Below are 16,496 nucleotides of genomic sequence, written 5' to 3' on the forward strand. Positions count from 1 at the left end.
CTGTAACTGCGTTGGGAAATATGCCAAAAGAACCGATTTTTTTTTTTTTTCATTTGTTTCCCAGAGAAGTAAATAAATCTTGTTTTGAGTGTGTTTGATAATTTCTCGTGCGATTGTTCATGTTTGTTCAAATTTAAAGAAACAAACAAAAAATCCACTTTCCTGTGTTGTGGTTTGCTTTGTCGTGTCTGCACCACCATGATGCTGCGTCTTACAGCTTGTTAGACACTTTTTATGGGTCAGCAGTCAATAAAATGTCTTTTCTCCAGAACAGATCACAGCACACTTGGAAGAGAAGTTCATCAAATAAAGGGTTTGGTTAACAATCAATTTTTTGTGTGGTACAGACTAAAATGTACTATTTTGAACATCCAAAAGATTTATTTAACTTAACTTATGTTTGCATATACTTAGATGGATTTCCAAAATGAAAAACCTGCCAAATAGAAAATAAAAAAAATATGTATAAATTAATAAATATATGTCCTCCATTATCAGAAAGATGACACAAAAAAAATGTTAAAAACACCCAAAAAAACCCCAATTTTTATCAGATTGAAGTCCCTATCTTTACAACAATTTCACTTGTATTGCAGGACTCAAACTCTCGTTTAAAAAAATAATAACTCCATCATGGAATCAACTTATGTTTGACATTTTTGCATTTTTTTGTTTATATATTCATATTTTAGAAATATTAAGTACGTAGTTTTAGGCGTTACAACTCTGTGCCTCCTCCTGTGTCCATATTATTTTTAAAGTTACTTTAATATATGTAAATAATACACTTCCTGGCTAGATTTTAGAGTCTCCAGGCTGAAGTGGGACCTTTGCTCTTTTGATGGAAGTGTCTGCCATCTGCTGTCCGTGTTGCTCAATGCGTCTTTGGGATGACGAGCATTACATGCCTCTGAGGTAACACCACTGTGTCAGGACTATCATACAACCACCACCTTACTCTAGATGTCTGGGAGGTCACATTTAAGGGTAGAAAAGAATGCCTTCCATTCATTCATGAATGGAAGTGGGAGAACCATGAAAAGGATCTGACACCATCAGGACTGACAATGGAGAAATGAAAGTTGGGGAAAAAAATTGGTTAAAGGGGAGATGAACGACTTGCTACAAACGTATATTCCTTCATAAGCACCAAGTTTTTAAATAAATATCTAGCACAGAGTTTCTGCATGTTTACCTTTTTCCTCTCAGTACCTTCAGGGATTTGGAAACCCAGAACTGTAGGAAGCAGAGTCGTGGAGCCACAGTGGATTTGCCATCTGCTAGAGTTTCGGGAAGATTAGATCAGAGTCCAGGCGACCTGCTGCTGTCAGTCAAGTGAGCTGGGGGGGGAAAGCCCACGCTGCTGCACTACAGTGACCAGGCTGACGAACGGGACCAAAGAGGTTTCAGTCATCTTTGAGTCGAATTGGAATTCTAGAATACATCTTAAAATAACGTTAAATGATTATATCATAGGGATGTAAAGGACGAATTTGGATTTCAGGCTCTTTCATCCCTTCACTCTGACAGGAATTACTGTCCCTAATGTGACTGGAGAAACAAAAATCTCCAGTGAATCGTCAGTAAAATCTTCTGCTCAGTCAGAATATTATAAATAAACACATAGAGACAGTTTTTTCTCCCTGCATCTGTGATTTTACATATTGTAGTTCTCACAATAAGTCCTCAAATGCTGGTTATTTCATGTTTAGAGCATCATTTCTGATGTGTCCAGTGAGATCTGTTTATGTGAGAGATTTGAAACTGATTTTACATTGAAAGTGGAACCCCGACTTATCCATAGTTGTAAACAAAAACCCACTGTTATTAGATAAAGATGCAAGTAGAAAGAAATATTTATACATTCAAAAAGCACGAGGTAAATGTATGTTATGGGGTGTATATTTCATTCTGTTTGAAGTGTGCAGTATTTTGGTGTTACACCTTTTTACACCCCTTTATTGGGCCAAATCTTTCTCAGCAGACAGTACAGTGTGATCCATGGATGTTGACTTTTTATATTATGATATAATTAGCCGATGACTGTGACCTTTTCACAGGTAATTTACCAAATCTCAATATATTTACATTTTTGTTTTATTTAAGGTTAAAAAAAAACAAAGAAATCAAAGCATGATTTGTCTTACGCTTTACTTAAATTTATCCAATTCATGTCAAATTAAATCAATCTTTATTTCTGTAGCACTTTTAATACCCCTAACACAAAATGAATGATAAAATGTTTAAAAAACATGTCCAAACATTCTTAAAATGCAATATTCTTGGCATTGAGTTTATCATTTATTAGTTTATGCTGATTTATTGCATCATATAATATCATGTTTTATATTTTGGAAAAGAAAAGAGGGCCATAAATAAATAAAAAGTTTGACAATTGGGGACAAAATGTTGCTTAAAATGTGGAAATTCTGTTTAAAACATTTACTGTGAAGGTTTATTAAATCATCTTCTGGGAATTTGTGCTCATTTTCCCACCTTGTGATATTTAGTGGAACGTGGAGGTGGAGGTGGAGGTGGTGAGGCCAGCCCGGCCTGCTTTTTCACCCGGCCTCCTCTACAGGCCTCTCCTATCTGCTGCAAATGACAGGTCTATTTTGGAAAAGAGGCAGCGCTAAAGTAGGAACGTCAGCTATTTGGCATCATGAGCCCTTGGAGAAGAAAGGAAAAATAAGTGTAGTCAAGCACCCACCGCAGGAGGCTGGGACTCGTTCCATCAACCTGGATTTACAACCGTTTCACGGAGATTGGAGCATAAAGAAGAGATTTTTCAAAAAGCAGCGAGGATTGGATCGCTCTCTGGAAATTTGTCCAACTAAGTAACAGTCACGTGATTCACCTGTGCAGCTCAGAATCCAAGGTGAGTAAGTAGGCTTTATATTGGGTCTATGATTATGATCCATGCCTTTCCACTTTAATACATTTTCCCCATTTCTAATATTGTTGAATTTCGGGGTGGGAACCCCATTGAAATTATTTTACACATCTTTTTGTGGCATGATTTGCTGCAGAATCTTTAGGCTGAATTAATTCAAATGTATGGTTTTAGTCGTTTTCCAGGCAGATGGTAGAAAAGAAAATTTCCAGAGTTTTATCAAACGGCCTCTGGCTTCTACAAATGGCAGTGGTGAGAGATGAGCTCTGACAGCTGAGGTTATTTTTGGGACAGGCGGTTGAAGCCACAGAGGTGACAAAAGCAGGCAAATGTCACCAACGGAGAGTCACATATATACACTATGACCTTGTAACAGTGGGACTCATTTGTTGTGTTGCTGAACTGTCACTCAAGCTGCTCCGTAGCATTATGCCGCCGATTCTCCAAGTTTAGGGTGTGGGCGGATCCTTTTACAGCCTGGAGATGTGTTCAGATGGTTTCATACCACTTTTCCATTCATCACTGTATTTGATCAAAATCCCACAGGAGGGGAACAATCATACCAAGCAGTATATGTATTTTAGGAATTTAACTTAATAGGAAATACTCCTTTGTGCAGAAAATGTGATATACCATTGCAAAAGTGGTATTTTGGGAAAGTAAAAAGACAATTTTTTAAAGAAAAATTGTCTTGTTTTCTGTCTTGCAAGTAAAATGATCCTCTTAAGGACGTTTTGCAATGTGAAAACAATCTTAGTCTAAGAAAACATGAGTAAAATCTTTTCTGAAAATACGAATTCTTGGTAAAACCGTTGATGGATTTATTTATTTCTTTATTTTGTTTAAAGAAAGTGTTTTAAATCTTATTAATTTTTGACTTGTTTTTGCAGTTTAGCAGCTATTTATTTAAGGCAAGCAAGTATTTACTTTCATAATTTATGCAATTTCTTGAGTTAAAGCTAAACAAAAACCATTTAATCTTTCCATTTACCATCAGTAGTATTGTTGCTGCATGTTTTATCCACAACTCATCCGCCAGCTTCATTTATTCTCCACTCTGCTTCTCAAGCTCCTAAGTAATCTGTGGGATCTTTTTCTAATCCTTTTTTTTTACTCATAACTATGTTAAATCTGGGCAAAGCACCTTGCAAATGTTAAAATTTGTCTTCACTTTGTGACGCTCTTGATGAGCATGATTCCATCTAATTATTCACTCACACGCTTTCAACCATCAGAACTGTCTGGTTTTTTCTTTAAACTGTTTTTATCTCTACACTTCTATCATGTCCCGCAGCAGTCTTGTTTTTGAAATGCTTCCTTCGTAATGCACCTTCAAGCTAATATTTTGCCCCCGCACCGCAAACTCAAAAACCTTTCAGGATTTGCACAGACCTAGTACTCAGTGAAAAATGACTTGCAATGATGACATCCCAGCTAGAGAAACCATCAAGAAAGGGGAAAAAAATCTCCTCCTATAGTAATATGAAATCCACTAATGAAACCAAAACACGCGTGTCAGGGATATTTAAATGACATTTTAAAGTTATTATGGGATGGCCACAGAATCTACAGCTTGGCGGCAATTTTTTTGGCAAGGTATGAAATCTGGCCAAATTTTTCCACAATATGAGAAAAAAACAAGACGTGTTCAAGTGATCTTCACAAAATGTCCCACACACAGCAATATGTTAAGTCCACCACCACAACTGAAATGATGTTGACCTTTGACCTCAGGAAAGAGCCACAATTTGAATTAAAAAAATCACCTTTAGTCCCTTCTACAGATTTTGATCTAGGGATTTAGTTCTGTCACCTCCTAACTCATCAAGCATCATTAAGAAGCTACCTGGGAATATATGTTTGAATTAGAAGTTGTAGATCTTGAACAAGCGTTTGCGTAGAGTGTAGTGGCGTTCCTTTATTGCTCCCATGTTTTTTTACCGCCGTATTGTAAAAATGTAATAGATGAATTGTTGGCCCAAGCTGAATGAAACAATATGACATACGACATGAAGATATTATGAGGGCAGTTAACAAAAAACCTTGGTTGCCAAGGAAATCCTAGTTTTTACCTTTGCAGATTCCTCTAATACTAACATGGACCTGTGTCCGCCATAAAAGACTTGCTATGGAGATACAACTTAGAAAAAAAAGCCACAATTTTGAAAAAAAGTGTTTTTTTTTTAATGAATTTATCACGTGCAATTCTAAACAGGTTGACAAGAGCAGAAGGAGAGAGTGAGGGGTTTGGAGAAGGTGATCAATCAGTTAGGGTAAGGGTTAGGGTTAGAAGTCGGTGGGTACCGTCTGCTGGCCGGCAATGCCAGTTGTGGTTGATTTTCTGACTTGATTTGGAAAGAGTGTTTTAGTTTCTTGTTTATTTTTTAGGATTTTTTTTTTCTCTTAGGAAAAAGATTCTTGTATTAAAATGCATCCATACAGCTGTCATTACATTTCTGTTTTCTTTGACGGCAGGAAAAGAACAAAGAATGGATCAGAACTTCTTCGGAGGGGCCCCCCGGTTTCTCACTCGGCCGAAGGCTTTCTCTGTGTGTGTGGGGAAGGATGCTGCACTCAGCTGCACCATCGTGGGCAGCCCCACCCCAGTCGTAAGCTGGGAAAAAGACAAGCTCAAGCTCACGTCTGGGGGCCGCTTCAAGACCGTGGAGGATGGAGATGTGTACCGCCTGACCATCTATGACCTAACACTGGAAGATAGCGGCCAGTACATGTGCCGAGCCAAAAACAGTGTTGGGGAGGCGTACGCTGCTGTGACCCTGAAAGTGGCCCTGCCAGCAGAGATGTCTCAGAGGGCCCCTGCCTTCATGGTGAAGCCGTCCTCCACACGTGTGGGCTTGGGGGGAGATGTCGTCTTCCACTGCCGGGTGGCAGCTCACCCTGAGGCCAACTTTGAGTGGGAGAAGGATGGGCGCTACCTCGGAGAGACCAACCGCATCAAGATAGTCTCTGACGGCGACAGCAGCACATTAAAGATTCAGAGTGTTCGCAGTCTGGACGGCGGCACCTACACCTGCAGGGCCCAAAACTCTGCAGGCCGTTCCCAGGCTGCAGCGACCCTTGGCGTTGACACGCAGGATGCTCGCCACACGTCTGTGGACAAAAACACCTCCCTGCTCTCCCATCTGCAAAAGCGCAAAGAGGAAATGAAGAAGGACATTTCCATCTATCACTCTGAAGAAAAGAGCAGCTCTGTCTCTTCCTCCTCCACAACCAACGTTGCCGACGTGTTGAGTTCACTGAACCTGGAACACCAGTTAAGGGCATCTGCTCTGGCCAAGCTTCCCAAGGGTGTGTTCACCCGCACGTGCACAGTGACTGAGGGGAAACATGCCAAACTCAGCTGCTTAGTGACAGGTCACCCCAAACCGCACATCATCTGGAGGAAGGATGGGACTAACATCAGCGAAGGCCGCAGGCACGTCATCTACGAGGACCAGGCCGAGAACTTCATCCTGAAGATCCTGTATTGCAAGCAGAGCGATAACGGCCTTTACACTTGCAATGCCACAAACATGGCTGGGCAGACCTACAGTGCTGTGTTGGTTACAGTGAAAGGTAAGCCTTGAGTCCTAACATAAATACTGCAAATGCTACATTTATGCTACAGAAATAGGATAATTATGGTAATATATAATCCCTTAAAATCAGAAAGATGTATATCCTCTTTTTTGTTTGCACATGAACATAAACATAAACTAGAAATACATTTGGTAAAACAACTTGGAATGAAGCCCTCAAACTGCAGATAAAACAATGCTGCATTGGAGAAATTAATAGACAATATTCAATGGAAAAGCATCAGCATTGCTTTAGTTGCTGCTGAAATCACAGTATTCAGGTGTTGAGTGGATTTCTGCAGTCTGTAATGGATGGGGCTATTCATAACAATGTTAAATTTGGGCTAAGCCTCTTAAGGAAAGTATTGCATTGCATCTATTTTCTGCTGCTGATGAGCCGTTCACATTTGCCTTGGACTTCTTCACTGGACCACACAGACGCATGGCTGCTGGAACGGCCTTCGGGATGTGGTTCAAACTGCACCGTTAAAGATTTGTGTTGCTTATAATGGTGCTGGTTCGTCTTTTCTTTGGATTCATGATTGGATTCGAGAGTTTATAGTTACATTTTGAGTTTAAAGTTAAAGTAGAAAAATAATGGCAGCATACAAATGTGTAAGTTGCCAAAGAAAAGTACCCCAAACAAACCCAACCAAAATGTATTCTAAAAGACCTTTCAATGAGTTCTTGATAGACTCAAGCTTTAGATAAACACTGTGATGATCATGCGCTTGTGGACCATGGTGTTATCTTCTCTCTACCAGAGCCTAAAGTTCCATTTAGGAGGAAGCTGCAGGATGTGGAGGTGCAGGAAAAAACCTCGGCCAAGCTCATGTGTGAGGTCCCTCTGGTTGCCACTCAGGCCAACTGGTTCATGGAGGAAACGCGCCTGGAGCAAAGTTACAAGTATCACATGGAGGAGGACGGCACCGTGCGTCGCCTCACCATACATAATGTCACCACCAACGATGATGGCGTTTACATCTGTGAGATGAAGGAGGGCAGCCGGACTGTCGCTGAGCTCACTGTCCTAGGTATCATTCTGAGGATTTCTTTTGAAATAGTTGCGTTTTTGTAATCACTTCTTCAATGCAGTTGACATTTCATGTGTTCAATAATCCTGTTAATAAATTCTTTTTGCAGGAAAGTTGTTTTAAAGACTGTAGAGTCGACGTTTACTCCTAAAAGTCTTTATACTCTTTGAATCCAAGTGTGTTGTGTTCTTCATCTCAGGTAACATCACTAAAAAGCTTCCTCGAAGAACAGTAGTTCCTGTCAGTGACACGGTCATCTTCTGCGTGGAGCTGGAACATCCGTGCCCGGATGTGTACTGGACTCGGAACGGCGAGAAGTTGAAGCAAGATTCCCGCATTTCGATTGCTTCCACGCTCAGACAGTACACCCTGACCATCAGGGATTGTCAGGCAGACGACTCCGGAGAAGTGGCCTTTGTGGCTGGAGACTGCAAAACCTCCACACGATTCTCTGTTACAGGTTAGTCAAGTCCATCCATTCATTTCCCAAACCTGCTTAATCCCATTTGGAGTCAACGGGATGCTGGAGCCTATCCCAGCCACTGTCAGGTGAAGGGGGTAACTTAAAAGGTTCACCAGCCCACTGCAGGGCTACACAGAGCAAGCACACATTCCCACCTAAGGACAAGTTAGAGGCATCAATAATGATGCATGATGATCCATGATGCATGTTTTTGGACTGTGGGAGGAAGAAGAAAAACCCACGCATGCATAAGGTGAACTATCAAACTCCACACATAAAGTAACCAGTTGGGATTGGAACTCGGACCTTCTCATTGTGGAACGAAAATGCTAATCGCTACACCTCATTCAGCCCCCGAATTGAATCAAATAAACATTTATTATTTTCTTTTTCATTGATCAAAGTTCAATCAAGGTTCCATGAGTTGTAAACGTGTTCTCTGCGTTTGACCCAACCCTTGGAGAAGCGGTGAGCTGCAGACACAGAAACCATTTAGGGGGTTTAACCCCAAATCCAACCCCTTAATGCTGAGTGTTAAGCAGGAACCTTTGGGTCCCATTGTTGGAGTTTTTGGTATGACTTGACCGTAGATTTGAACTCAAGATCTTCCAGTCTCAGGGCGGACACTCCAACACAAGGCCAATGAGTTAATATTAGTATTAGTATCCACAAGTATTGATACTAGCTAGTATTTCAGTGGAATAACAGAATTACCGGAAAAAAACAACAACAAAGTACTGGGGAATAAAACTGTAACCTGGTGATTAAACTAATCAAAAAAGGTACAAATTGTTGTGGTTTACTCACTTAGTTGTATCTTATGTTGATACTATTTTCATTTTACAAACCCTAATGCTTGTTTGTATTTCACCATTAGTCAAAAACCTGAACTGGAAATCAGGAAATGAAGGAAGGAATTTGGTTTGGGGTTGTATGACCCTTTAAAGCAAATCAAAGTGCTATAAAATACATCAGAGTAAAACTGTCTCACAACCACTGACTGTATCACTGAGTGAGTGAGTGAGTGAGTGAGTGAGTGAGTGAGTGAGTGAGTGAGTGAGTGAGTGAGTGAGTGAGTGAGTGAGTGAGTGAGTGAGTGAGTGAGTGAGTGAGTGAGTGAGTGAGTGAGTGAGTGAGTGAGTGAGTGAGTGAGTGAGTGAGTTGTCAACTAAAGAAAATGGCTGAATTCCAGCTTCAACCAAAAAAGGGCAATTCAGTCGCCATATGTTTGTGACACGGACGCCGCCATGTTGGAACCAGCTACATCAGTGAGGAGTGATTGCTCAGAGTCAGTCTGACTCATCGTTTTCTCTTGCCAAGGACGAATGATTGTTCTGCAAGTAGAATGACTGAGTAATAGCCGTTTATTTCTCTATGGAAGTCATCGGGATTTTGGCTTCTTGGAGCCAGCAGGTATTTTCTGTTTGGAACGCCAAGTGGGGAGGAGACAACCAGTCCAGTTCTCACATACTTAATGATCACAACATACACAAGTACAGACCTCAGATCCCTGAGGTCATGTGACCAGGGTCTGCTGGTTGTTAAGTGGATCCAGTTAAGTGGTTAAGTGGATCCAGTTAAAAACTAAAGGTGACAGAGCCTTTGCAGCAGTGGCTCCATCTCTCTGGAACTCTCAGCCTCATATGTGTGGACTCAGTGTTTTCTTTTAAAAAAGCAGCTAAAAACCTATCTTTTTAAAATAGCTTTTACATCATTCTTTTTATATTCTGTGCTTTTACTGTGAGGCACTTTGTGATTTTTATCTTGAAAGGTGCTATGCAAATAAAGTTTATTATAAGTTTGTTACAACATATTGTTGTTGGCAAGAATGTAAAAAACTAAACATTTTACAACTTCTACACAACAAGCAGCGGTTTGTGTTAAATGTGAAGGACTGTTGAGCCGATGTATGAAAATGTAACTGTAGTTTCTAGCTGGTTATTTTGTGCAGCTTCACACTGGCGAGCCCCTGGTTTCACTTGTTTACCCTCCACAGCTGCACGGAAACATCCTCCTGACCCCCCCGTCGATGCCGTGGTGCAGAACAAGTCTGACTCCTCGATCACCTTTGGGTGGGCTCCTCCTGACAGCGACCGTCCTGTACCCATCAAAGGCTATGTCGTGGAGAGAAGGAAAGTTGGCGCCTCTACCTGGCAAAGGTGCAACGCTGGAGAACTCATTGTTACAACTGAGATCTCAATCTGCAACTTCACTGAAGAAGCTAGCTACCAATTCCGCATTTCTGCTGTTAATGACTTTGGGCAGAGTCCTTACCTGGAGGTTCCTGGAAGCTTCTTTCTTGGTGAGTGTGTGCCTTTTTTGTGAATTTCTCCTTTTGTGTCCCTTTTTCATGGATCTCTTGCTTTTGTTTTTCAGAGCCCACTGCAGACCTGAGGAAAGGTCTGGCGGACAGCTCTGCAGTTTCCGGGCAGGAGTTCTCTCTGTCCGTGGAACTGTCCGCTGTTTGCTCGGGCTTCTGGTCTTTAAATGGACGCCTCCTGCGTAGTGGAGCTGACTACCTCATCACCAGGTCAAAGACCACCCACACACTGGTCATCCGCAACGTGACGATGGAAATGAACGGAGCTGAAGTTAAATTTGTGGGTGGAGGGTCAGAGAGCAGCTGCATTTTATCTGTAAAGGGTAAAATATTGTTAAATGGTCTTCTTTTGTTTTCAAATCGCACAGAACAAGGATGGATTCTAACTGCACAACTTCTGTTTTTAGCCCCTCCTGTTAGGTTCACCAACAAGTCAGATCTTCCTGCAGAGGTGACCTGCAGTGTTCAAGATGCCGCTGAGCTTACTGCTGAGGTCTCAGACTTTGAAGCGGAGGTTTGTAAAAATGTTTTCTGTTTGTTTCCTTCAGACATCAATTAAGGAGCCACTCAGATGAAAATTGTGTTTTTTGTGTGTTTTTAACATCTTCTTGTGGCATTTTTCTAATGAAGGAGGACATAGACAAAGAAACTTAAACTTCACATTTTCTAAGGATGTCTTTATTCAAATCTTTGTGAATTAGAATAAGAAGAAAAAATATTGCAGGAAAATAATCTGGGCGGGGCCCCAAGCTCCCTGCTCCACTCCATTCTGATGCATCCAGATAAATTGATCCATATACGTCGTTGTTTTCCTCCTCTGATCTGGCATCTGGATCAGAACTGTACGTCTGGATAACTCCAATATTGCTCGCCATTTTTTGCAACGGTAATGTTAGGTTGGCGGTGTGAGGGGCTGTAAGCTAGCGGGAGAACGTGGAAAGGGGATGAAGGGCGGAGTTACGCCACACAAACACTCCCGCCCACAACTTACGGATGATTTTTAATCAACTTTGCAATACAGCATGTTGTCATAGACGGATGCATGGGCAGGGACCCTCATGCATCACATATTGATGCTTTGGGTGACACAAACTCATAGTATTTTCGACGAGCTGAAAATAAAGGATTCCAAAATGTTGGTGATTGATTTACGCTTTCCACCATAACAATAATTTTACTTTTATTTTTGTGTTATATACCAACAAAATATAGGTTATTATAAGTGCACTAGGTATAATAAAGGGAAATACTTTTTATAATTTTTATTTATTTTTATAATTATGATGATGATGATTATTATTATTGAGGCAGAAGTCACTATTTGTGAAACTTTACCAAAGTCATTTAATGGGAGCAGGCAACATGTCGAAACACGAGGAGTTGGGTTCATCCAAAGCGTCAATATATGACGAGTTGGGGTGAAAACTTGTTGGAAATTGTGTCCTATAGAAACGACATGGGGTTTATGATTTAGACTAAAAAGGCATAATCAAAATGAAAAGTCCACTGGGAACCATTTGAAAATAAAAAAATGGGCTTTAAATAGGGCTGCACGATGAGGAAAACTCGCGATATGCGATATTGGTGATTAATATTGCGATAACGATATAATTTGCGGTATATAAACAAATGGCAAAACAACCAAAAACATAATTTCCATTTCACTGCAACAGTTTAAAAATGATACTCCAAATGCCCTAATCGACGTAGGAGGCAAACATCAGACATAAAAGGGCTCATCTGATTGATCAACAATGTAAACGGGTCCTTCCGATTGGTTAAATGCATACAGGGATTTCTTTAATTTGTTCAATATTTCAAGCTGCCATGAGTTTGTTTTAGCACATTTAAGGTAACCATTTATTGCGATTTTCGCTGTCTTTTGCGGTATGCATATTGCACAGCTTGATGTTGCGATAACTATAAATTAGCTTATATTGTGCAGGCCTAGCTTTAAACCTGTTTGACCTTATATTGGAAATATAGGAAGTGGAATAAAACTAAAAGTATCTGTCTGCAGGTTTTTCTGGCTTAACCCTTATGTGGTGTTCGGGTCTGTGGGACCCGTTTTCATTTTTTATCAAAAGAAAAATGATACAATTAATTAATTTTTCAAACTCAGATTCACTGGCCTTGGCTCATTTTCTGTGAAGAACAGATATCAGAACACATTTTTAATGACCACACACCGTATACCCCCCCAACACATTTATATTACATATAAGATGTTCGGGTCCACTGGACCCGGGGCTAATAGAAGTGTGGAAATTGATGTTTTATGTACCTACACTCTGTCCTCCACCTGTCTGGGCCTGCTGTGTGTGTGTGGGTGTGTGTGTGTGTGTGTTACCAGTGAGAAAGAGAGAGAGAGAGTGGCAGAGAGAGAAAGATTCACTGTAAATGTGAGTTCTGTTTCTGCACCTGCGGTTCCCGCGCAAGGTTGCAACATTGTTAGAATAATTCAAGAATCAACTCTGTTTGCTCTCGTTCTCCCGCACATTTGACATTTAACCATTTGACTTTCTTGCGGGAATCTTTAATATCTCGCTCTTTATCTGCTACAAATTGGAGGCGGGACACGTTAAATATAGCTTTGCCAGTGTGGTTTCTTATCATAACTGATCAAAATGGCCAAAAGGCTTTCTGCGCAGAGGGCCCTGGAATGGATTTTAGAAGAGAGTGACGTTTTTGAGGATGATGTAGAGGGAGACGATTCAGAAGAGGAGGTTTCAGAATTAGAGGATCACATTTCTGAAAATTCAGAGTCTGACAGTGACTCTGAAGAAGATGATTAGATTGGGGCGGCCGTGGAGCAGCGGTCGGGTGGTTGGCCCATGATCGTACGATTGCAGGTTCAATTCCCGCCTTGCACGCCCATGAGTCGAAGTGTCCTTGGGCAAGACACTGAACCCCACCTTGCCTCTGGTGGTAGGCGGGCGCCTGTGTTTGGCAGCAGAGCCGCCACCAGTGTCTGAATGTGTGAGTGAATGTGTGTGTCACTGGGTGAATGGGTCTGTGACTGTAAAGCGCTTTGTCCTTGTTGGAAGAAAGGCGCTATATAAGTATACGCCATTTACCATTTACCATTGAGCATCAGCCAGTTCCAAAACGAAGCCATCAGCGACCAGGCCGTCAGCGGCCAGGACCATGTGTTGTACAGGCTAGTGGCTAGAAGGCCATGTGTTCAATGGGGCTGATGTGTTGTCTTGACTAATAGGTTTACTCTATGTGTTCAGCTTGTGTTGTGCAGCTGAATGGGTTCAGTTTCTGTGTTCAAATAAATAAAAGTCAGTAGTTTTGAAAACCCTTGCTTCACTTGAAAATTTGTTTCCACTCATATCTTGATTTTAATTGATTTTCTTTATCACGTTTTAAATAATGAGTTATGAATGTGATCTAACAAAGGTAAAGGGCAAAAATTAACCAAATATACTGATTGTAAATGGATATGGTAAACATCTGTCGAGTATTTTAACATCAAAGTGTTTGATTGTGAGGCATTAAAAACCACAACATGCAACGGGTCCACCAGACCCACGAACACTGGCTGAGTAACAACAATATGAACACCACACAAGGGTTAAATGTTCTCCACAAGCAATGCTGAACATTTCTAATGATTTTTTTTGCACCCAGTAAAAAATACACCAATCTAATGGAGAGCATTTTATTTATTTTTTTACCTTCTGCCCTTTTGTTTCTTTTCTTATGCACTTTTTCCGTTTGTACAAAACTCATGTTTGAAATATTTAGTCGTGTGAAATACTAACTGTTCATATCTGGTTTTTCAGGTTGTTTGGATGAAAAATGGTCGGGAGGTAAAAGTTGGCAAGAAGTATGAATATGTGGTGATGGATCGAAAGAGGACCCTGGTAGTTCACAACGTAACGGAGGAAGATGTGGGCATTTATGAGTGTGTTTTAGGAAATGAAAAGTTACCCATAAAACTCAACCTGAAAGGTACATTCATTATTTTTATATAAGCTTGCTTCTTCCCCCTCCTTTTCAAGCAATAAATCAAGCTCTACTGAACTTTAGTTAATTATCTCTTTATTTAATTAAGCAAATGTGATTTAGGTGACTTTTTTGTTTTGTTTTAGTCTTTGTCTTTTTAAAATATGCATTTCAACATTTCTGTAATGAGTTTGATAAATATGTGTAATTTCTTTATTACTTTGACTACAATGCTTGAAAAAAATCAAAAACCACTAAATCACAGTATAAAATCATTTATTTGTTTTTTTTTAAAAACTACATATTAAAAGAAGTGATTTATCATAGAATAACTGAGTCACTGAGTTACTTTTTTAATCTCTTAGACGAACCTGCCAAATTTCTGAACAAAGCAAGAGGAACTATGGGATTGTCATCCTCACTCAAAGGAGATCTTGAGTTGAGCTGTGAAGTCTCTCCTGCCAGCGGTGTTGTTGTTTGGAGAAAGGATCAAGTAGAAATTACGGAGGACCAAAGAACTATAATCTTTTCAAAAGGGACTCACAGGAAGCTCATCATCAAGGGCGCCAAGAAAAGTGATGAAGGCCATTACTCCTGTGAGACGGCAGCCGACAAAGTCACATTCCATGTCAAAATCAAAGGTAGGACTTTTAACCTTCTGCAAAACAAAGGTATAACTTCATATTGAAGTTTGCTTAGCTTTGATTTTTTGATTTCAGAAGCTCAAGCCCAAGCTTTTTTCACCAACAAAGAGTCCGTCCAGAAGGAGGTGAGGGCGACTCTTTCCCAGAAAGTAACACTTAGCTGTGAAGTGTCTGACTGCAAGATGGAGGTGAAATGGCACAAAGACGGCAAGCTGCTTGGGTCAAGTCGGACGGTGTACCCAGAGGCAAAGGGGGCTGTCCGTCAGCTGGTGATTGAAAAAGCAGAGAGGAGTGATGCTGGAGAGTACACATGTGAAGCCGGAGGGGAGAAGCTTTCCTTTAGGATCCTTGTGTCAGGTAGAACCTGTTGATTTGTTTTGCATCTCCTTTCTTGGTCGTGTTCTTGGTATTAGTCAAGCACTTTGACAGGAACATCATTTTAGTGACAATTTTGGTGAAACTCTCATTTATCTTTCAGACGTTCAACCAACGTTCCTCAACAAGGACTTGGTTCAGAAGGAAGTGAAAGCCACCGTTTCCCAGAAAACCACTTTAAGCTGTGAGGTTGCGGATACCAAAACAGAGGTCAAGTGGTTTAAAGATGGCAAGCAGCTGACCTCCAGCAAAACTGTTCACACTGAATCAAAAGGAAAACTTCGTCAGCTGGTGATAGACAGCGTGGAGAAGAAAGATGCTGGAGAGTACATTTGTGAGGCTGGCCCAGAGAAGATGGCTTTTAAGATCCAAGTAGCAGGTAAAAGTAGAGGGTGAATGTTACAAAGCTTTTTAGGATCCTGTCTGATGTACTGATTTGCTGTCATAAACCTTCCATCAGAGATGCAGCCGGTCTTCTCCAACAAAGATTCAGTCCAGAAGGAGATGAAAGCCAATGTGTCCCAGAAGGCCACTCTCAGCTGTGAGGTGTTTGATTCCAACACTGAAGTGAAATGGTACAAAGACCAAAAGCTCATCACTTCCAGTAAAACTGTTCATGTCGAGGCAAAGGGGAAGATTCGCCAGTTGGTAATCGACGGCTTGGACAAGAAGGACGCTGGAGAGTACACCTGTGAATCTGGGACTGAAAAGCTGGTCTTTAAACTTCAGGTGGCAGGTAAGACCGGTACCAAACCCTTTCACCAAACCAAAGCTGACAGTTACAAAATACTGTCGTGTACATTTGTGGTCTGCCCAGACACGCAGGTGCAGTCGGCTTTCCTTAAAAAAGAATCAGTCCAGAAGGAGGTGAAGGCCACGCTCTCCAAGACTGCCACTCTGACCTGCGAGGTGGCTGATGCCAAAACGGAGGTGAAATGGTTCAAGGAGGGCAAACTGGTGACATCCAGCAAGACGGTTCATGCAGAGTCTAAAGGGAAGATGCGGCAGCTGGTCATCGACAGCGTGGAGAAGAGAGATGCTGGAGAATACAGCTGTGAGGCTGGAACTGAGAAGATGACTTTTAAAATACACCTGGATGGTAAGGAAATGCAATGTTTTCAATAATAAATGTCAGAAATTGTAATTGACATGCTTATATATTATTTTATAATTAGCTGGTTTGGGTAAAATTTGGAAGCTTTTTGTTTGTCTTTTCCTCAAAAAAACCCTATTAT

General features: G+C 40.9%; 1 protein-coding gene across 20 annotated transcripts in view; it reads left to right on the top strand.

Moving 5' to 3' along the window:
• Nucleotides 1-2,619: 2,619 nt before the first annotated feature.
• obscnb (obscurin, cytoskeletal calmodulin and titin-interacting RhoGEF b) overlaps nt 2,620-16,496 on the top strand; it is a 70,696-nt gene continuing 56,819 nt past the window's right edge. For 19 of the 20 annotated variants that reach the window (XM_023964965.2, XM_023964967.2, XM_023964966.2 and 16 more), the window contains exons 1-13: nt 2,620-2,878; nt 5,369-6,469; nt 7,236-7,505; nt 7,705-7,965; nt 9,965-10,270; nt 10,345-10,611; nt 10,696-10,802; nt 14,080-14,248; nt 14,608-14,883; nt 14,962-15,243; nt 15,365-15,640; nt 15,722-15,997; nt 16,079-16,360. In XM_023964965.2, the coding sequence (XP_023820733.1) occupies nt 5,383-6,469; nt 7,236-7,505; nt 7,705-7,965; nt 9,965-10,270; nt 10,345-10,611; nt 10,696-10,802; nt 14,080-14,248; nt 14,608-14,883; nt 14,962-15,243; nt 15,365-15,640; nt 15,722-15,997; nt 16,079-16,360 (3,859 nt within the window). In that variant the 5' untranslated portion in view covers nt 2,620-2,878; nt 5,369-5,382. The remainder of the gene's footprint in view (nt 2,879-5,368; nt 6,470-7,235; nt 7,506-7,704; nt 7,966-9,964; nt 10,271-10,344; nt 10,612-10,695; nt 10,803-14,079; nt 14,249-14,607; nt 14,884-14,961; nt 15,244-15,364; nt 15,641-15,721; nt 15,998-16,078; nt 16,361-16,496) is intronic. The other variant, XM_023964973.2, reaches the window with a different exon arrangement.

Source organism: Oryzias latipes, chromosome 17 (genome assembly GCF_053564925.1).
Source record: "Oryzias latipes strain Hd-rR chromosome 17, Olatipes_Hd-rR_3.1".
Lineage (NCBI taxonomy): Eukaryota > Metazoa > Chordata > Actinopteri > Beloniformes > Adrianichthyidae > Oryzias > Oryzias latipes.